The 23,408-nt window shown below is 42.7% G+C and overlaps 1 protein-coding gene across 2 annotated transcripts in view; it reads right to left on the bottom strand.

The window, feature by feature from the left end:
- The window catches only part of TINAG (tubulointerstitial nephritis antigen), an 806,666-nt gene that overhangs the window by 51,447 nt on the left and 731,811 nt on the right, over positions 1-23,408 (bottom strand). For both annotated transcript variants that reach the window (XM_085610863.1, XM_085610864.1), the window contains one exon: positions 15,948-16,071. In XM_085610863.1, coding sequence (XP_085466989.1) covers positions 15,948-16,071 — 124 coding nt within the window. The remainder of the gene's footprint in view (positions 1-15,947; positions 16,072-23,408) is intronic.

Below are 23,408 nucleotides of genomic sequence, written 5' to 3'. Positions count from 1 at the left end.
GCCGGATATCCGGTGCGTAGGGCACAAGAACATGGCTGTGTTGGAGGGCACGGCACCAGCAGTGATGGCCGACCTGCAGTGCAGAGGGATTCTCCCGAGAGGGTCTGCTCAGAATCAGGAGAATCTGGTATAAAACACAGGGATTTGGCAGCAACCTCACACTTGCCTCCTCAGGATGTCTTCATGAATGGATGCTTTGGGCAAACCCCTGCAACTGCGCCGTCAAATAGTATGCCTCAAAATCTGGAGACGATGATCCCCCCTTGGTTGTAGAGTGTTGTAATTTGGAAAACATCATTCTGCACTTACCCGTCCCCATATGAAACTGATCAACAATAAATTAGGTTCTCAGAAGATCCTTCAAGAAATCACTATGGGCAGCGCAGAGAAGAAGAATACCAATATGGGGAGTGCCACCATCTTTGCTACCGCAATTAGGCGTGCCATCGATAGTGGCAGGGTCTTCCAGAAGTCCACACTTGTGTAAAGCCTTCAAGTGGCCACACAAAAGGTCAGAGGGCTCATGGTATATCCTAATCCCAAAATAATTTAAGCATGTCCCCTCCCAGGCAAGTCCACGTAGGTCCTGAGGTTGGGGTGCATCTTTAAGCAGCGGAAACAGGTGAGACTTTCTCCAATTAGTGCAGAGGCCTGATGCCTGACCTAAGCACTCAAGGCGGCCAATCGCATGAGGTAATTCCTCATTTGCATCTCTCAGGAATAACATGCCGTATGCTTAGAAGGCCAAATAGTGTGACATCTGTACTTCCAGTCCCCTGTAGGCTACTTCAGCACTCAGGCTACTTGATGTCAATTGCCATGATCACCACTTTATCTTTACCTTCTATTTCTGCTTCCAGAATCGCGAGGACCCTCCAGATAATATGTGCTGTGTTACGCCCAGGGATGAAACTAGATTAATCCATGTGGATCAACTTGGGCATTAATAGCAGCAAGACAATCGCCAGAATCCTACCAATAACATTGTATTACAAGTTGAGCATGGACAGTGGCCTTTATGCCTACACATCCTCATGGGTCATTCCTGACTTTAACAATGGGGTCACCATGGCCACGCAGTGTGGAGGGCAAACATCCTGCTTCTCGGGCTGCTGTGTAAAGGACAACCAATTTTGGCGCCAACTCCTCAGTGTTGGCTGCACAAAATTCCATCCCAGGGACCTTTCCTCTCACTATATGTTTGATTGCAGCTTGCACTTCCAGAATGGTGATATCTCCAACAAACTCTGCTATCTCCTCGTTGGTTACTGAAGATGGAAATCAGCTGGGACGACAACACTGAAGGGTGCACATACAGTGCCTTATAGTAGTATCTGAATCTCCTGTTAAAGCCCTCTTGTGTGTAGAGGTGCTCACCTACTTTTGAGTCCACCTCTAGGATTAAAACATGAAACAAGAACATGCAATCTATCCTGTACATGTTTGAAAAAACACAAGAAAGCATGAACAAACATATGTGCATACTAAATACCTATATACATAGTCAAAAATACTGCACAAGCATGACATAAGAGCAATCAAGCTATCATATAAACATTTGAACAATATAAGATAATTATGAACAAGCATGTGGATATATACATACAAGCTGCTGCCCATTCTTCTGTTAAGTGTAGCACATTTGTTTTCACTTGATTCGCGTTCACATTTATATTTACATCTGATAACTACAACGCTACCCATGTTACAGATGCAATTTTGTTTTCAGCCTTATAGCATTATGACATGATTTAATAATCTTTAATGGTGCCTGGAAGTTAGACCCTCCCCCCAGCAACACCAGATTGATTTTGATTTCTAACTAGATAACCCTAGATAAATCACCAATACTCACATGTTGAGTGATGAATGTTTTTGATCGAAATATTTTTTCTTTGCAGCATACCTCGTATGCTCCTTGTCCCTCCAACTCCCAGGAGGAGTAAATCGAAGCACTTCATCCACATTGGACTTATATTTGCATTGGATTTCCTCTCTTTGAACAGCTCAATAGGATTGTGATTGAATGTGGGCTCAATCTATATAGCTCCACTTTAGAGATTATTTCCTTTCACCAGTCTCTGCCACCCATGCTAGAAATCTGAATTGCTTCCTTTAAATCTCTATTGAATCTCTCAACCCTGCCATTGCTTCCTGTATGAGAAAGAGAACACTTTTTATGTCTAATTCTCTCAGAAAGAAAGAAACCTTTCCAACTCAGAGAAAACACATTGGGCACCATTGTCTGTTAATATGGTACCTTGAGGTCCTTTTCTACTGAACACATATTAAAAAAACATATTGTTGTCACATTTTGTTTCCCACTGGCCCACAATGTCCTGTGCTACATCAACCCATAGCTTTGTAGGTAAGCGTCTTACAACCACTGGCTGAGTTTATGATCTCTTTCAACAACAAACTTGCTGCCCAACAAGAACGTTTTAACTTCTTTAATGCCCAGTATATGGAAGTGCTTTTCTCGCAATGACAGGATACCTTAAGTCTGTTCATTTAGACTATGCGAAATAAACTGTATAAATAAACTGTATAATCTTTTCATGTTGCCCACCTCTTTATTTTCACCCAGCTTCTAACCCTTTTGAGATGACATCAGTGACCAGTATGGATTCTGCACGAGACAAACATCTAGAAATACCAAGTTACACTGAGAGGTCCATTGAAAATTGTCCCTCTTTTTAATAACCTCATGTTCCCAGTAAATTTTGCAAACTTGGGAACAAATTTGAAGGGACACCTACCTGCACAAAAACAATCCTCTGAGGCCTTTTTTTCTTTCTATGTGTGTTGCAGAATGCAGCACACATAGAAAGAAGAAACAAAGAGAAAAAATAAACATATTTCTCCATGTTACACCTCCACTCGGAAGGTGTAGCATTCCCAGGTTTACTAGTGTTAGTAAATCTGGGAATGTGCCAAAAATCATGGTTTGAATGAGAGGGAACACCCACACTCCACCCATGGAACCCCTTTCCAGGGCAGAGTAGCGCAAGGCAATAATTTGTGCTGCCATGCGTTACTCCAGATTTAATTTGACACACATAATCTCGCAAGGTGACTCTGCTTGGCATAGTAAATCTCATGTAAGAGCTTGCGTTGCCCATGTGTTACATGAGGGGAACACAAGCTCTTGGTAAATAGGGGCCTGGGTGTTGGTGCAAATGCAATCAGTCACTAAGACTGGCACTTCAAACACATGATGGCTGCCCTGTGGACTGATTGAAAAGGGCTGTGACTGAAATGGGCTGATCCATCACTCCTCTTGCCCTGTTGGCTCATTCTCAATGGGTATGACAAATCCAGCAAGCATGGGCTAAAGGATGCTGACCGAAGGTCTCCGTGGAAAACAGATATGGCTGCCTACAGATGATCCAAAAAGAAGCCACCACCTTATATCAACTCTCCATACTAATAAGAAATGAGTATTAGCACCTAAAATTAATAATTAAGGTATATCAAGCAAATAAGGTCTTATGGGAAGGCCATAAACAAACAAAGGTCATAGCATTCCACTCCTGTCCGAAGCTTATTGTCTCTTTTAAAACTACCCCTACACTGCCCTTGATCAAATCGAATCAAAATCTCTAGAAAGGTGGGTCACTTTGAAAACTATTCCATAACTTCCCCCTTTTAGCTGTGTCTTCCTGCAACACTGTAGAGCCTGTAGTAAGAAACAAGCATTTGCAATGCAGTCGGTCTCGCCTTTGGGACCTTATATGTATTCAGCTATGCAGCACATTAGCCTGGGTGCTGAAACATCTACTGTTCTTTAACATTGAGGAAAAGTAAGCACCAAACTGTGTGTAACCATTCCATAGCTCTGTTTTTCATATAAAAGCAGGGCCTTCGGTGGTCACATCACTGAAAATACAAGATTTGAAAAAATATTGTCTATAGGTGCTTGTGGAAGACAATTTCTATGGACTTGAATCTAGAGTATACTAAAGTGATTCTGGTATTTTACTGACCTCTGATGGTCGTTTTCTATCAAGAAAGTTAAACAGAGGAAGTTGCCAGAAAATTTTTAAAAAATAAAGCCCCTCAGCAGAAAGAAATTCTGGTATTTTACTGACCTCTGCTGGTAATTTCCTATCAATACAGTTAAATAGAGGCTGTTGAACAGAAAAAAAGTCTCTAAGCGGAAGAAGACAAGTCCTAGGGTGATCTCCAGTGCTCACAAAGTACATACACATATAAGTATATACTGAAGTATATACTAAAGTATATATACTAAAGTATATACTAAAGTATATACAAGAGGTCTCGAAAGCTTGACCTAAAAAGGCAGTCCAATTGTCATTCTACGTACAAATAAACACTACTTTTCTTTTCTAAATATCTTTTTCGCGGGACTCCTTTTGACTAGAAATTCGACCATGAAGTAATTTCGATCTCATAATTTAGCCTGCATTCTTACGTGTTCATTTCAATAATAAATTACAACTTCAAGTTTTTTTGTGAGGAAACTTAATTGGAGATGTAGGGTATTTTATTTTACAACTGTATTTGTTTACACTTAAGGCTGATTCTTGGAAGACCCCAGGTATATACAGCGGCGTCACTATGGGAGTGCGGGGGGTGCGGACCGCACCGGGTGACTCCCTCACACGGGGTGACACCAAAGGGCCGGTGTGCAGTAGTGCAGAGCAACCCAACCGCGTAACGCAACCTAAAATGCTTTCAGGAGGAGGAGGTGCCTGTGCACAGTGCACAGTGCGCACTGTCTCCTCCTCCACCGCGTCTGCGCGCCTCGGCAGTGGCGTCGTCACTAGAGGGGTGCAGTGATGTAATTTTGAATCCGGGAATTCCGCATGCGCATTGGGCCCTAAGTGCACATGACTTGGCATCACGAGGGACGAGGAGGAGGTCTCAGCCGGTTTGACCACCCGTGGGCCACCATAATTTAATTTTATTCAAAGGAGCCTGGCTTAAGGCTAGCCGCCGACCGACGTAGTCCCCCCCCTGTCTGCCACCATTGCCAACTCAGCGGGTGAGTGAGTTTTTCTGGCACTGCAGACCGGCACCAATTGATTAGGTCATGTGGGTCAGGTGGCGGTGGGTGGTGGTCAAGCCGCGGTTATGCTGCCTGCATGGGTGGGTGGTGCGTGGTGTTCAAGACCGTCAAGCACAAGCGTTTAAATTATGCTGCCTGCCTGTGCGCTGTAATAATAATCATCATGGGTCAGGTCACGGTGGTCAAGCAAGCGGACGTTGCGGACCGGTTATGATTATGCTGCCTGTGTGTGTTGTTGGGAGTGTCACTGTCGACTTTTAAGTTTTCACTTTTGTGACTTTTTGACTTCTTGAGCAGGGCGCAGCAGCGCGCAGGGGAGGGGGCGGAGGCAGTGCGTAGCGAGGTGGCCTGCCTGCCTCTCTGATCACTGCCTCTCTGCTCTGATCACGTCATCTTCGAGAGTTGTGGGCGGTGGGCCCATCTTTTGAGCTGTCGGGATTCAGGAGGCCTGCAGTGCGAAGAGACGACTTTCAGTTTCAGGCACAGCAGCTCTGCCTCTGTGTACATGCTGGCTGGAGCTGCCCGGAGGCCCCGGTCCCCGGATGCAGGACTGTGGCTCGGACCCGAGGCGCTTTAACACCAGGGTCTCTGTCGCATTGTTAAAACTCTCTGTTTAAACTTAAAGCTCACTCCAGATACTAGGCGCTACACACTTGACAAGCGTTACTCAAAATGATGGAAAATAAATCACAGAAATGTCCTGACCCAATTTGCATTTTTCAACCCAGGTGGTCCGTGATCTGGTGATGTTGCTGCAGCCGCTTTAATTAATTATCCGTCTCCAAAAAAGTGACCTTTAACCCAGGAAGTGCCTTCTCTTGGAGGAGGCAGATCTCTGCTCGTGTCTGTACCTCTGTGTGTATCTCTTCTTGTAAATAACTTCAGGCCTCAGTCTCGCCAGCTAGCGCGGCAGTTTTTCTCTGAGTCTGACTCTTACTGAAAACAGTGGCTGCCTGCAAGACGGGGTTCTCACTCTCTTTCCTCTCCTTTTTTTTTTTTTATCTGCACCCCTGTGAAATGGATCCAAAAAAGAAAATCACTTTTGCTGGAAATCAATGTCGTATTTTTCTGACATTTAATTCCAAAGTGCAGCATTGTGAATAAAAGTTTAAAAATATGAAAAATGAATAACTAAATAATGTAAGACAGAGTGGTAGCAAACTGGCCAGATTTATTGTATTCACACCCAAACACATTAGCGCCACTTTTACAGAGTTTGCCAGTGAAGCGCTATTTTTGTTGTCTTGGCTTTGTTTTCCCTGGGCTTGGAACTAGTGCACCAATCTTGGAGGTACTGCAATGTGAGGATTGAAAAACAAAATTTGTACTGCTGCTCTGCATCTAGGGATGTTGTCTATTTTTTACCATACTGCTTACGTTTTGTAAGGATATAAGCAATGGCCATTGAAATAGGTCCATTCAGGGCCCTGTAGTCATGTCCTTAACTTTTCAGACAAAAGCACTCACTGATTTCTGAACAGTGAGTGTAAAAGCGTTAAGGTAACCGTGTTGTTCCTGCTTACATTTCACATGGTTTGTAAAATTTTGCATCCTCTATGATTGTTTGCTTTTTCCAGGATGCTGTCACTTTTTTTTTGTAAATGTAGGCCACATATTGCTCTTGCCCAGTGTGTAATTTCAATTGAGCCGCATCCAGGTGTTAATAGCTGGCAGCAATTGGGTTGTAGTTGAAGGCAGTCTGAGCTTTTCTCAGTGGGACAATATGGTGTTCAGTGGGGGAGAGGATGTGGCACTATGGCCAGAGCTGCTGAATTTGGAACTGGGGAACCAGGTTCAGCCTTAATAACCAGTCCGCCAGACCACTCTCTTGAGAGAGCACTATCTCATGCTAGACCTTAGAAGGCTTAGCAAGACATTAGAAGCCCCGGTGTCGTAGCACCAGCAGGTGGACCCTAGCATGACAAGTGTAAGTTAACTTTCAAGGCTTGTCCACCACTATTCATACTGAAGTTCACCTCCAGTCTTGAGGGCAGGCCTATGAAGCAGCACACCCTAGAACAACAGTGACCCTGTCACTGAGATCACAGGACCCTTGAGAAGGGCCAGCTCTAGGGTGGTGCAACCGCTGTGACCGCTCCAGGTGCTGACTTTAGGTGGAGGTATCATTTTTGCAAGTATATTATGGTTTTAAAAGCACTTGCTGCCTCCTTCCTGGCTTCCAGCAATTTTCAGTAACAATAAAAATGTCATGATGACTCTGGTGATTAATGTTCTATGTAGAGAGAGATCGGAATTTTGTCTAATGGAAGATTTTACTCATGGAAAGGTAGCTCAGAGGGTTAATGTATCTGCTGCAAAGAACATGTACCATGCAGATCACAAAGTGCACATAATGTAAATAGGCCAGTGGGCTACTGCTTTTGTCAGAGAGATCCTCTTGTTACTTGCAGTTTATAAGTTAAAATCCTAACATAAAACAGTGAGCTATTAACTGTCATCTACTCCGCAGCAACACAAGTCACATTTTTTATTAACTTTTGATACGTTTGAGCTTCAAACAATGTATTAGTTTAAATGGTCAGATCATGCTGCAGATCTTGCATTATAAGGCAAATATGGCAGAGCCATTATTATTTAGAAAACATTTGCAAACTAGGATTTTTAGCCATTCATGTTTGAACTGCTGTTGTGGAAAAGGGAGAAGTGCTGATGACAGAAACTCCATGGCTTGGAGACAAATGGCTTGTGCTTTTTATCGTATTTGGGGACATTCTGTGATTAGAAGTATATCCCACTTTGTGAATACATTTTACTGTCAATAACTCATTATAACCTTAAATAATCATGTGTATCCATTGGTTGATAAAACTGGGCAGTCAAACCACACAAATTCAAAAAATAGTGATGTTTGCGCATTCTGGCCACACCTCTGGCTCAGCCCACTGATCCAATCCTTGGGTTATTCCCGCCCTCTGATTCTCCGCCCACAGTTCCCCTACTTTTTTCCCCCCACTTCGACCACTGATATATCGTGTTGCCGGATAGTGGGAACACCACACCAGTACAAAGTACCATACCTATGATATTATAAATTCCAATAAACTGTTGACTAGCAGGTAGCCCACTGTACAACCTGATTAATGAGTCATTATCACATTGTTGTTAACAGGCACAGGGGTCTCTGTCTGCAGAGGCACGGCTGGGCACTCACTGTCTACACAGATTTGGGTGCTAGAAGAATAAATTGGTTATATTTAAATTCATGTTTCATGCTCGACATTTCATTTTTTAGTGTTCTCTGTAGGAATGTCTGTGATTTATGACTGGATATCCTGGTGCTCTATAAGGTAATCATTTACTATGCTTTAAAAGTTAATACAATCTAATATGTAATGAACAATGTGTTGAAAAATGCTTTGTTTTGGCCTTTCTGTCTCCCAAATTTTCTTGGGGGGGAGAAGTTCAACCCCCCAAACTCCCCCTAGTAGTGGTTGCTCTCTGCGCTTGCTCGCTACACACCATGTGGGGGCTGGTCTCTCTTTTACTTTGTTCCCTCTGATTCACTACTTGTGTCTATTTTTGGTGCTCTCTGAAAGAATGTCTATGGGTACATATGACTGGGTGGCTAACCTGATGTTCTTTAAGGTCATCATCTACTATTTACTGTGCTTTGAATAGGTAATGAAAAATGTGCTGTAAAATTCACTATCATGTGACCTGACAGCCATCTGTAATTTGAAATGTGAAGACGACACAAGGGGTGAATCTGTGGCGCTATCATTTTTCAGCCCATTTACTTCTGTCACTCCCATCAGAGTACAGGAAGGGGGGCGGGGGCTATATTTGGCTGCCCTTTATTGGGCATTTATGTGCTATTAAAGTGAGACCTTTATTTGGAATAGCTTGTAGGAGCACCTCCCCCCGATGTCCAAGCCTGGGTGGGAGGCTCAACTACGGTGTCATTGTCACACGAGCTGCCTGGCCGAAACGCATCCACCAGTTAAATCTGGTTAAACCACCAGGCACGCCCTGAAATGAGGGGGAAGCCAGATTCGGAGCAGAGGAGGTCCATGCGGTAAGTCGTAAGTGGGTGACACCATGAGTTACCCGCACCCGGTGACACCAACCCTAGTGACGCCACTGGGTATATATGCCATTACATGTAATTTTATGTCATGCCATGTCGTGTTGTTTTCTGTGCAGCAGCTTGAGCCTTTAGTTACAAACAGTCAGAAGTTGCTGGGAGATTTTACTTGTCACTAGATTTAGTGACTGGACATGGGCCCTTGAAATGAAGGTGATAAATGTCTAACTAGCAAATATTTTTACGCTGGTGATCACTTGTTTTATGGCAAAAATGAATGTGCTACACACCAAGAATGCGATAAATGTTACAGAGAGTATATCTAAGAATCTTATGTTGTAAACTGCTTAATGTATAGGGAAAAATATATTTTACTCTTTGTTTCTTTGTCATGTGCACATTATTTATGGAATCGTTTATTTTTTCGAGTTTCCGTGCAATTTATTCCTGGACTATTTAAAAGATTTAAAGATGTCTAAAGATTTCTCATTAGGGACACTTGAAAGGTTGTCCTTTAAAGCAATAAATGTAATCGGAATTTTCACTCAAAGGAAGAGATAAACTGTAAATTTGTTTTGAGAGAGGCAAAATGTTTGAGATTCGCACTAATTGGTTAATATGGACAAGCCAGTCCCCTAATGGCTTCTACTGTTGATCTCACAAGACCAGTTAGCAGCTATTTTGGGAGGCACAATTCTCAAGAAATCAATATTCGACCTTGTTAGGGGTTTAACTATTTTAATTGCTTACACATAAACTTGCAAATTCATTCAGATGGGACCAAGCACATGAAAATCAGCAAAACTCCTTCTCTCAGTATCATAATTTTAATGCTTTTTCAAACCATTCCCCATCCAGAGCTTATTGGCAGCCTATCACACATGAATATAACCAGACAATGCTGAGAGCCTGAGCCCCTTGCCCTGTCCAGGAGCATTCTGCTGTTTACGGAACCCCCTTTCCGCAGCCCCTGGCTCCCAGAGTCCCCTGCCTGTCCCCTGAGTTGCCGAACCCATGCCCCAGGGATGGAATGAGTGAGCTCTCTGTGGACAAGCAGCTTGAACTCTTTTGGTGAGTGTCACCCGCTGTTCATATGATCCGGGAGTGAGAGGTTGTTGGTAGGTCGGTTTCCTGGCACAGACCCAAGATCTGGTGGCATTGAACCCAGAGACCACTGAGCTTGTCACAGCGATTTTTTTTATATACCCCACATCGTGCACTATCAGATATGGGGAAAGAACATTCTCGAGTACTGTAGCAAGATTTCGGAATCATCTTTCATTTAACCTACAAAAGGCCCTTAATTCTCTCCTATAGTTTAGAGAGACCGTTTTTATTTAACTCAAAGTTCGCCAGGAAGAATAATTCTGTTCAGCAACAAAATCCCTTACCAGGTTAAAGTCTCACTCTATAAATACCTTATGATAATGATAGTGATGAATAAGCCATGAAGTTCATAAATTCATTCATAGAAAACACATTTTAGATTTACTTTTGCTGTCTTCTATATTATGCTTTAAAATAAATAATAGATGTATGCAAACATCAAATTTAAAACTCGCATTGAATAATTTAAAAAACAATGTTACATTAAACTTTGAGAAACTGAGATGTAAGACAAGGTAAGTTTCTTCGTGAACACTATACTTGATAATAAAAGTATTTTCTAAACATTAGGATACTCTCAAAGAAACAGATAAGATCCCCTTCTTCATAGTTTACCAAAAGTTAACTTAATATTCCACTATTTTTCTTTTACTTCGAATAATTGTATTTATTCATGGCAACAGAACAATACATATATTGATGCGATTATCGGAAAGGCACACAGCAAGTGAGGACACAACACCCATGCAACATTATTTAGGAAAAGCAAGTCATGAAGGATAGAAATCCCATCAGTTCTAGTGAAAGAATCATCATAGGAAATAATGAATCAATAAAGTATGAGAGGTCGTTGAAGCTCAGAAGTAAAGGTAATAATCCCATATCACAAAGATGTCCTACTCTATAATGATAGAAAGATACTGCGATAATGATAGAAAGATACTGAGCGCAATTAGCATGAAAAGCACCTTCTGAATCAGAATTATTTTCTGCTATGACATGAGGGCCAGGCTGGGACAGAAAATAGTCCTGGTACCAAAAGACAGATTTAAATCCCGTTGCTGCAGACTCAGCCTTTCATTCTTCTAGGGTGATGAAAATAAGCACCAGTGAGTTGGGTATTTGTAACTCCCATTAGCATTGCTTGCTACTAAAATGGACGTCTGTGGTAATGACTCTTTGTGTGTATATCTAAATGTGCATTCAGAATTATAATGATATAAGTGATGAAATGGTGCATGGCACTTTCAAGCGGCCAGAAACTAAATGTCGTATTTCTCCTGGATTAAAAGTCGCAACCCTACTGCTGGAAATTCTGAAAACTTCATAAACATATTTCTAAGGTTTAGAGGTCTGCAAAAGGTCCTACAGTTCCGACAAGTGTTTTGTTTCTATCTCTCCTATTGGTGGCCTTGGTTGATCACTGCCATTTTAGAAGTTAGAAGGCAGATCACATGGGGGAGATGACACAAGCCACACCTTCTTCCTTTCATGTGTCCTAGAATTACTGGTAACTCCCTCTCACCTTGGCTAATCATAAAAAAAATACAATTTAGCAAATGGGGAAGGAAATTAACAATAGCATTTGTATCTGGTTTAATTGTGTGAATGTGGGTCATTTTTGTTCTCTGAGTGCATATGGACCAGGTGCTGGCTGATTGACTCAGGAGAGAGTAGTTGAAAATATTGCTGACTTTGCGCAATGATTCTCGAAAAATGGCAGGCAAAATAGGAGGCAGATTAAGAAGACTGGAGAGGATGGGTCAAATAAATGGCTTATCCAGAGGCTTGGTGTTGTAGTATCAGGGTGATTTACATAAAAAATATTTGTGGAATGCAGGTTAAGTTGCCTGGTGACCACCTTACTTCATAATACTTGTATCTATCCTAGAGGTGGGCTCTATTTTCTGAAGTCACTGTCCTCCAGAAAATGGTTAATAGCAGCAGTGGGTAATAGCCCAATTTGAGGACTTCTGAGCACATTTTAACTCATCTGTATATTCTTGTTATGCATTACACAAACTTACACTATCTTGCTAGCCTAATCTCATGAAGACTAATCAGTGGTTCACTGATAAACTTTATTGATTGCAATATCAAGGCACAGCACTGGAAATACATTGGTACTATCTCATACCACTTGCATAGTACATTCTGGGGATTAAAATCAACTTGCTCCACTACTAAAAAAGAATACTTCCAAGTCTGTATAACTGAGACAGATAAACTAAATAAATAAATTGTTCATACCTATGAGGAGATGCTAACCCATAGACTAATGACCACTCCCCGGAATCCCCTCAAGTGAACTTTGGGGAAACCTCTTTCTCTTCATCACCAACAAAATCACTTCTCCAAGAGATAGAATCTTTTCCACCAACCTATGGTCGAATTACCTTAGCTCAACTGTACTAGCTTGCTCTACTCCGCTTCGTGAGTTCCGTACAGTAGTAAATCACGATACCAGAAAAATATTTATATTAACAAACCTTGTTTTTAATGGATAACTGGTTATCTTGGATCTCACAACAGTGTTAACTTTTACCACCAGACTAATCAATTACCCCATCTCTATGGGATGAGGTCCAAAAACACATTACATCATCCCTATTGTAAAGAACCCTTTTGCAGAAATTTAATATTGCTTATGTTTTAAGTTTCAATACATTCTCCCAGCACTCAGCAAATCACTCTTGAGATCGTGGTGTTAGTAGTTTTGTTCTTTTATTTTCAGTTTTTAATTTTCATGTACAGCATACATTGCTCTTGCCAACACGCGTTTCGGCCATGCTGAATTATTGCAGCTGTCTTCTTCAGGGCTACAATTGTAAATAATGCATTATATAAGGGAAGAGTGCTACAAATAATAGATCCCATCAACATGGGTAAAAGACCACAATTTTCCCCGAGTGTCTGAAAGGTAGCATCTGAAAAGTTGGCGTGCGAGATCATTTGCCATTCTGCTACAGGGTATAAGATCAGCCATAAGTAAGGTGAGTATCAGGTGCCCTTTATTGCTCTTGGGCTTACTGGTGTATAACGGCCACAAGTGATTAGCACATAATATCCTGTGCCTGTTTGTCCACAAGTCTCCTTACATCAGCATTAACTATGTGTATCATCCAAGTGTTTTCACACAGTTACACACTGGGCTCACCTTGTTCAGTGGTACTAAAGTATATACAACATCCTATTCATCATAAGAACTATTTATAAAAACTCCTATGCTTATATAATTGTACAGGGGGCCAATGGCACAAGAAAAAGAGCACCTGGGGGCACATAGATGTGCTCCTTACAACTTTATAATCAAGAAGTATTGAATCAGACAGTTGGCAAAATGAACTGGTGTCTGCCCGTTCCATCACTTGTCTAACTAGAATCTCTGTTGGCCTCTCCTGTGTCATAACTGCAGTCTTTTGACCCTTTGATAACCATACATTATTTTAGGCCAACCACAAAATAAGTACATATTAACACGCCATTTGTTCCTTCATAGATTTTAATCTTGAGAATCCTTCCTCTGAATAAAAAAAAGTGCCAATTGTTTTTTAATGATTTTTAAGCTTATACAAATGAGGCCCGAACGTAATAATACCTTTAACGTAATTTTTCTTTTCCACATCCAATAACCACAACATCTAGCCCTTTTTTCAGAATTCCAAGATTCGCATGATGTTAAATATGAAAATGGAGATCAGGAGTTCATTTTCTTCTAGCTGTCAGACGTTGCTGATTCTGGGTAAATTGCTTTCATTTGCAGTATAGCTTCCTGTGCAGCAGGTTAAATGTGTCTGATAATATGAATTACTATGTTCATGAATTCTATTTTTATATCTAAAATTCTACCTTCTCCTGAAAGACAACATAAATTAATCTGAGGGTATGGTTATTCTCATTTTAGATATCAATGTACTCTTTCAACCCAGCCCCAAAAGATAACATCAAAAGCCTAGGGGTGTGGCTAGACAAGAACCTTACCCTCAACACCCAGGCCACAAAGCTCTCCGCCACCTGCTTTGGACTTCTTCGAACATTGAAGAAGGTCCTACCCCTGCTCCCAATGGAGGCCAAACAAACAGCTATTCAGGGCTTAATACAATCACGCCTGGACTCAAACAACGTCCTCTACCTAGGAGCCCCGGAGTACTCTTTAAACAGGTTGCAACTGGTGCAGAACTGTGCGGCCCGCACCTTACTGCAAATCCCACGAAGAGCCTCAGTTAGAGAGGCACTGACTAGCCTTCATTGGCTACCAGTGCGAAAAAGAGTGACCTTTAAGGCAATGTGCATTGCCCACCAGGCCTTCTGGGACTCGGGTCCAAAACTCTTGCGTAGCCTAGTCAGCCAATACCATCCGGGCCGTGAACTACGTTCCAGCCAGGCCTTCATGGCAACAATCCCCAGAATCAAGAGATCTAGAGCAGGTGGAAGAATGTTCACCCTTAACGCCTCAAAAATCTGGAACACCCTCCCCCCTACCCTGAGATCGAATCCGAACCTTGCCTCTTTCCGCAAGCAATTAAAAACCCATCTATTCAAATACCCGTAATCTTCTCAGCCCCCCCAGCTTCTTCCTAGTCTCTGATAGTCTCATTACACCCTGCTGGTTCCCCTAGCGCTTGGACGCCTCAGGGCAGCAATCGCGCTGTACAAATGTATTTTCATTCATTCATTCATTCATTCATTCATTCATTCATTCATTCATTCCTTCATGTCATCATATACCATCCAAAAATCCTTGATAATCATAGCGTTAAAAGATATGCTGTGCTATTTATCTAAACTAACATTCCAATCTACTGTCATCTCCAAATATCCGATATGGAGGCTTGCATATGTGCTCTGGTGCTCATTGCAGTACCTTTTCCTTTCTGTCAAATAAAAAATAGAATAAGATTGAGGAGAAATGTGTTTTTGTTGATAGATATTGATTACATTCTTGATATGAGATAATAATTGCTAGTTTAAAGCACAAGTGAATCATTAGTGCACATCTTCAGGGTAAATAGTTCAATTACCATACAAACACAATGGGAGCAGTATTGTTGGATGTTTGTTAACAGAATTTTCCATTAAGCTTTCTTTTGAATTGTATGTAATAGACCATAAGTAATACAAATAGGGCTCTATGGATGAACATACCGGAAGAAAGATCCCAGTAAGGAGGTAGAAGTCGGTGCTCCTCTAAAAGACTGACAAGGAACAGCTTAATCACAACCTGGCTTCATTGTTGATAATATAAGGAAATCAGGTACATAATTATGCATTTTTGTAAATGTCAAGGTACTTATAGAGCGCACTGTCACCAGACAGCCACCTTGCGGTGTCGCCTTTGCAGTTTCCTGGCGCTGATACTCATACCGCTGTGGAACCCCTCCTGGCTTTCCCTGTGAAGTGTCCACTCCTGGGCACCCCCAGGGTGAAGCTAGGCATCCTTAGCGCTGTTGGGGCTGGTGTGGAGGCTAAGCAAGCTATTGCCCAGAGTTGCAGCGTGCGGCCCGTGATTAGAATAGGCACCGAGGCGAGAATAGACAGGTCCGAGGAAATTGAGCCCGAGCCCCGCCGAGGCGGGAATCGAACCCTGGTCCCTGGCCAGAACTCTGCTTCAGGGTCTGCCGCTCTAACCATTGAGCCACACTCCTCCACAATTTTAATCAGAACAATCACCAGAGAGCCATAATATCTCTCACAAATAGTTGATGTTTTCTGGCGTTCATCCCATTTCTTTGTAATATGCCGCACATTAACCGTTTTACTTACCCAGTGATTTTGACTGAATGGGTTCCACGTATTCTGTATTTTTCAGGCTTGTCAATTGTTCCATCAGTGTGTCGATAGATACCCGTTTTGTAAAGGAAAAAGTCTTCATGCACTTGCATTACAGCTGAAAAACAGTAACATGTAGAGTAATGCAGTGCAGGCGTATATCGCTTAAAACTAGAGCTTATTTTAAATACATCACACCCATTTCATTCAAGGTTTTGAACACTAACTTGGTGCCTGTCTAATCATTCTTCCCAGATGTCTCATCATCATCATCATCATCAAGAAAGCTTTATTCGGCTGCTTTTTAAACAGATATAAAAGCACATAGAAAAAACTGTCACATTTCATATTAAATTACAAAATATTAAAATGATAAACACTTCTCAGGTTTTACAATTTGAGGCAATAATTATAGCTCCTCAATGACAATACATTTCCAGTGTAGAAGCACCTTCTTTAAAAACATTGCTAATCTCCATGCTATGTGCTCATTTTCCAATTGCTGAAGTAAAATAAAGGCTGGGCGACATTGCCTCAACCCTAGATTTTTTTTAAATGGAATTATCCCCACTTTCCTTAGTTCATGATAACATTTACAAAACAGGACTAAAGGAATAGCAGATTGTTCCGAACTTTTGTCACAAGGACACAGTGGTAACACACGGGACCAGTCATTCAATTTTGGTGGTGACACTAATCTATGGACAGTGCACAATCTGAATCTAGTTAGGAGCAACCTATCAAAACCACCAGGCACGAAATATTAACCCCTTCAGTGCCACGCCCTTTCCCCCTCCTGTGCCGGGCGTTGCACTAGTGGGTGGGGTTCATGACGAGATAGTCTTGTCATGGGCACAGCGCAACCGTGCTCCATGACGAGACTATCTCGTCATGGGCACTGAAGAGGTTAATAAGGCTCCATCCCTGAAGTAGTACTTAGTAACTGGTGTTGCCTCACACTTATTTTTGAAATTTCCCCTGCCATTCGAATAGAATCCAGTAGTTGGAGGCCCTCTTTCTTTAAAATCTTTTTAGGAATCGCCAGCATAGAGTTTGGGTTTAAAAAATATTCCGGGTGGCCCAGATCATTCATAAAATCACGTACAAATCTAATCCAGGGAATCTTTAAAGCCCCTTCCAGCCTTAAACTGTCTTGCATGATCTCCCTGTTTAGCTTAGTTTAGTCTTTGCACCAAATCCTTTGCCACAGAAGTATTGCCTCTAATTTAATAAGATCAGCTATATATGGGAGGCCCATCTCCTCATGACAAACGTAAGAGGCGGTACTAGGTGGTACAGATAGGATATACATAAAAAAGGAATTTTCGACAATTTGTAGTGGGAGGGTATTTACAAAGCCACACGCACCTGCCCTGTATATCGCCATGGTGATACACTTGGCCTTGTATATATGCAGGAGCTCTGTGGGTGGTTTCCTACTTAGTTTTTTGGCTGTGGTTGACCTAATTAACGCCAATTTCTTGGCTGAGATGGTTTGAGCCCATGAATCCTGCTGATTAAATAAAATGCCTAAGTAGGACTTTTTTTTAGTTGAGGCTAACTTCTTCCCATCAACAAACATTTTGCGTGTCCTCTGTGTCCCCTTACCAAATCTCATGACAACGGTCTTGGAGATGTTTATATTTAGACCCAGATCCCTCATAAAACCACAAAAACTCTCCAGGACCCTCTGGAGACCATGTTGTGTACATGCCATTAAAACAGCATCGCTCGCATATAAGAGTGCTGGTATGGGATGACCACCAGCTTGCGGAAAATCTTTACCCTTCAAGAGTAACGCTTCGCCTAGTCCATTAATGTAGAGATTAAAAAGGAAGGGGGCTAGCATGCAGCCTTGCCTGACCCCTCTCCTGATGGGAAAAGCCTTGGTGCACTCCCCCACAAGCCATACCGCACCCTTGCAGTAGCACCACTGTACAAATGTTGTAGAAAGACAATTATACAGGGATCAACCCCCACTGCCTCAAGGACCTCCCACAGCCTATTGTGCCTTACAGAGTCAAAGGCTGCGGTGAGATCCTCAAATGCCAGGAACAAACTGCCTTTTTTTACTCTTAAATATTTGCCTACCAGGATTGCTAGATTTAGGCTTTGTTCTATTGTGCCTAATCCAGCACGGAAACTGTACTGTAAGTCAGATAATACCTGAGTATCCTCTGCCCAGTCTTGTAGGCGTTCTAGGATTACCCGCCCAGCCACTTTATCCAGGGAATCAAGCAGGGAAATCGGTCAGTAGCACCCCGGATCATGACGATCCCCCTTTTTAAAAATAGGAATGATGATTGATTCCACCCAAGTCTTCGGCAGTGTTGACTTAACACTAGCATTAATGACTTAGGTTAATAAGGACCCCATAAAAGGGCGTTAGATGGAATGCCGTTGTGTCCAGGGGTCTTGACGCCCAGACTAAATGTTAAGGCTCTGTTCACCTCTTCAAAGTGATTTGCAGATCCTCCAAGTCATTGTTATTTAGGGGGGTATCAGCCAATTGCAACCCGGGGTTTCCCTGATCATTGTACACTTTGGAAAAATGTTTGGTCCAGATATCTTTCGAGATGGCTATCTCGGTAGAGGGGCCCTCACTAGGGGATAAAAAGGGGCCCTTAATGCCTTCCAAAATGCAGTGCTATCTTCAGTGGGGACGCACTGTGGAGGGAATCCCATTCTTTGTTTCTCAATGAGCACTTCCTCTCTTTAATTGCCCGTCTATATGCCAATCTGGCCTGTCTAACTTTATTAGGGGATCTGGGCTGTTTATGCAATTCTTTTTTCAAATAGGAGTAAGCCTCCGTGCATTTCTTATCAAACCACCCTGGATCTTTAATTTTATTGCGGTGTTGATCCGTTAATAGATTCTTAACCTCCCTTGATATTTCGAGAAAGGAGTGCACGATACCAACATCATATGCAGAATTGCTCAAGTAAATATCAAAAGCAGGTTTACATTTCTTAATCACCTGTTTGGTCAATACATCGGAGTCCACGTTAGCCCACCGTATGGTGTAGCCATTAGTTTTATTTTACGTAATATTCCCCAAAACCTGGTTAGTCGTGTTGATCTTTTTACGTCTATATATAGGCATATTAATCAATAGACATACTGGAAAATGATCACTCAATCTATTATCCCAAACCTTAAAGGAACGAACCCTATGTGAGTACATACATGAAGCTAAAATGAAGTCTATAGTAGATGCCAACCCTCTCCCATTAAAAGTATGGGGCATAGATACTGGGGTTGCTAACATATCGTTCACAAAACCAAGTTCACTAGCAAATATGAGCTCATTAAACACATCTCCCACCCTTGTATGGCAGAAATGGGTGTTATGCTCTCCTTTGTTTGCCAAACCATACATTCTATTATCCTAATAGTTGTATAAGACACAATTAAAATCCCCTATCAAAATTATCATTGTATCCTTTACGCTCTCCCACTGCAAATAACATTCAAGGCCCTACTTACATTATTTACCACCGTTCCAGGTTCACCAGGGGGAGCATTGTTATAAAAATGTATCAAGACAATACGATAGGTTGCATTTAGTGTCAGTTTGATTATATGATAACAACAATACCCCATATGGAAATCTATTTTGTCTAACGTCAACTTATTTGAAATGTCAGTGCAGATACCACCCTTTGGTCTTCCCCCTGCGCCCTTCACCGCCTGGGTATTAAAGGTCTTAAAACCATTAATGTTTAGTGGGTCTATTGCCCAAGTTTCCAGCAGACATAAAATATCAAAATTCGAAATGACTTCACACCAGAGGGGATTCTGTAGCTTGGAACGTAGCCCTGAAATATTCCAAGAAATAACTGAACACGTGGAACTTGCCGAATTTAACAGGGGGCTAAATGGTACCTGCTGTGGAGTAGTGGGAAGGTCCATAGTCGGTGGCACAGATAGACTAGCAATACACATGTTCCAGCAATGCACATGTTCCAGCAAGGGAGTCGGACTCTCGGTATAACATCCCCTTGCCGTAGATTCCTTTGTACGCAACAGGGGTGGAACCCTCCTAACCAAATCAGTTGGATTTGCGCCGCTAACCAAAGCCACATCTAATGTACTTGTGGCATAGCCCTTTCACATCCCTCCATCCCCATTACAAGGCTGGGTAGGGGATACCAGTCAATCCACATCTTCTAATGTGTAGAGAGGGTCAAAAAAGTTATGTACTGGGACGTCATATCTGTACTGTGTCTACCCCAAGGTGTTTCCTTCCTCTGGATTGTGCTGTTGTAACCTATGGGGTTGATAGAAGAAGCCCAGGGGACTACACGTATCCCTCTGTTTCTGATCGGCCAGTTGCCTAAACTGTCTAATATAGTCTTGACCAAGCCTGGAGACCTGAACGATAACACTACACAGTCTCCCGACAACGACTTATTAGAACATCCTACCCAGGGGATTCTGCGCCATCTTAAACTCTGAGAACAACGTGTTAGTTATTCCTGTCTTCGTGGACAAAAAATGCAATGATTTATTTTTCAGAGTTGACCAGTGCTCGTACTCTCCATATGTCAGTGAGGGAACGTTGGTCAAAACCACAGTATATGGTGTTGCTTCCGGGGGGAAGATGCAACTGTCTAGATTAGATTAATTTACCCCTGACCATGTTTTGAGAACCTGATCTATTAGGGACCAGCTTCCCCGAGCTCGCTATATGTCTCACACTATCTGATGCTACCTGCCTTGAGATACAATCAGCATGAGCTTGCCCTATTCTTCTACCCCGTCTGCATTGGGAAGCCTCAGTTTGACTCTGGGGAGGGACCTATATAATTTCGCCTGACAAACCGGTCAGCCCCGAGTTGTCGGCTGAGGTTGCTGGATTGGATACCTGCAATTGGAGAGAATCTCCCTTTGCAAGAATGCCACGTGGGTTATTTGATATGCAATCCCCTCCATGGCTTGTAGAGCCAGACTTACTTCTATTTTGGGTTAATTCTTGCGAAGACACAGGGGGTTAGCAATCCTTTCCAAATTTGCTAGCCTCTTCTCTATAGTTGATAACGTTGTTATCAGAGGCCTTAGGAGGACTAAAATAGCATCCTGTAGTTTCTCCCAGAAACCTACGTTGTCCAATCCCATAAGTCCCCCGGTTCCTACATTGTCGACTTCAGTCAGAGTGGGTTCCTGATTTAACTCATTCACCCCAGTCTTGGTCACGCACCCCGGAGTTTTATTCCTTAAATGTGATTGCTTATTGTTGCATTGCCCCTTTCTCTTTTTAGATGGTGGGGCAAAGCCTCTCTCCTGGCCAATCTTCAATTGTTGCCACCGGGTAGTTACATTTGATTTATTAGCTATTGTGAGTAGCTCTAAAGCTTCCAGAGAGGAGCCATCAGCTATTGGGGCCATGGTAGAGAGATGGCCCATGTCGGGTGGGGGGAGGTTAACTGAGCTCTTAGTATTTGTAATAGGGGCAGACATGGAGTTTTGAATCGGAGCGGGTAGGGGCTCAAGTGACAGCCTACGGTAAGTTATGGCAATTTAATTTATCAGGACAGATACCGCCCTTGATAAAAAATCGTCTAACGTCCCCGCAACCCCCTGCCCTTTTAACAGCTTTCGTTTGTTCATGTTATAAACCCCTTACAGTACAAGTCCAGAACTAATTATACAGTTTTGCAACTTTGTCTCCTCGTGCCTTAGTCCCACAGTTCAAGCGATTAATCACAACTCTAATACATATATAAGTATTTAAAATGTCAATACCGTGGCCCCGCCCCGCCTCCTTCGGTTTCTGACGGGCTAAGACGGGCCTGTTTTGGCCCGGTCTTTGCCCAGGCTGCGCTCGGACAGTCCACGCGACCGTCCCGCACAGCATGACCTCCGCTGGCCTTTACAGGCATCTGCAGCCCCTCCTTTTCAGACTCAGGGGTCCAGGCAAAAGTGCAACGTGCAGGGCAGTAGGGAAAAAGTGACAAGGGCTTCACCCGCTCCGCGGGACCTTTGTTTGCCTTTACAGGCGTCTTCAGCCCCTCCTCTCCAGCCTCAGGGGTCCAGGCAAAAGTGCAACATGCAGGGTAGTAGGGAAAAAGTGACAAGTGCTTCACCCGCTCCGCGGGACCTCCACTGGCCTTTACAGGTGCCCGCTGCCCCTCCTCTCCAGCCTCAGGGGTCTAGGAAAAAGTGCAACATGCAGGGCAGTAGGGAAAAAGTGACAAATGGCTCACCACTGATAGTCCAATCCCCAGTGATGGCGGGAAGGTAGGAGAAATGGTAAATAATCACAGAATCCAAGTACAGCAAATCCCTGCTTCTCAAGGGAAACTGAGGTTCCCAATGAGAACTGGTAAGACATTTTGCATCTCAAAATAAGCGATACCAGGCAGATTCTCAGAATCTGCCCCTTTGCGACCAGTATTTTTGCATTTGGGATGCATCATGCCAAATGCAAAAATCGCAATTTAAGGAATCTCTAAATTGCGATTACTTAAATTGCGATTGCATTTAAGGAATCCCAAATTGAGATTCCTTAAATGCAATGCATTAAAGTAAAAAGATTAGCAATTTCGCTAATAGGGGGAGCAAATTACCATGAAGTTGAACTTCATGGTAATTTCCAAAAGCTTTGAAAAATTCCCTTTTGTGCATTTTTCAAAGTTTCATGTTGCTCACACACATGCCCTTAGGGCATGTGTGTGTGCAACATATGTGCACAGATCAATTTCAGGGGTGCAAAAGGGTGTCATTTTGACACCCTTGCACCCTTGAAATTGCATGAGCTATTTGCGAGTACCTACTGATACTCGCAAATTGCTCATGCAATCTCCAATTCATTCCTATGGGCCTGGAGGCCCATAGGAATGAATGGGACGGCATTCCTTAATTGCGACTCGCAATTTGCGACTCGCAATTAAGGAATGTGTAGGAATCGCTATGTTTATAGTGATTCCTACATGCATAGGCTTTTGCAATTCCTTAATTGCGATTCCTTAATAATCGCAATTAAGGAATCGCAAAAGCCTACGTTGATGCATGTGCCAGTAAGTCCTTTAAAGTGAAGGTCCTAGGAAATCATGACAGGCCTCATAGAGGGATCACAGAAGCATATGGCAGGGCATGATGTGTAAGGTGGAAGATCCGAGTTAGATGTCTGTGAACTACCTTGACATGTAATGATGACGAGTGATGAATTTTAAATGAAGTCAGCAGGAGTTGGAGGAGGACACCTAACAGTAAAGGCTCATTGCCAGCACAGGTTTCATATAAGTTGCTGCCTGCCAACCAGTGTGACACCTACTGGAGTTGGATCACCAAGGAATACGATTCAAAGGAGGGAACTTCCAACTCGCCTTTTCACACTGGTAGTTGGAGTTTACCAAGAGCTATTCGAGGTCGATTGTCATCCCATATGACCTCTCCCAGCATGGGGTCCGACTTATGGAAGAATGACTAGAAAGGCTAGTGATGGCTTTGTC

Source organism: Triturus cristatus, chromosome 6 (assembly GCF_964204655.1).
Source record: "Triturus cristatus chromosome 6, aTriCri1.1, whole genome shotgun sequence".
Taxonomy (NCBI): Eukaryota; Metazoa; Chordata; class Amphibia; order Caudata; family Salamandridae; genus Triturus; species Triturus cristatus.
Note: the sequence above shows the minus strand (reverse complement) of the source record. Positions and strands in the feature narration are given on the sequence as shown.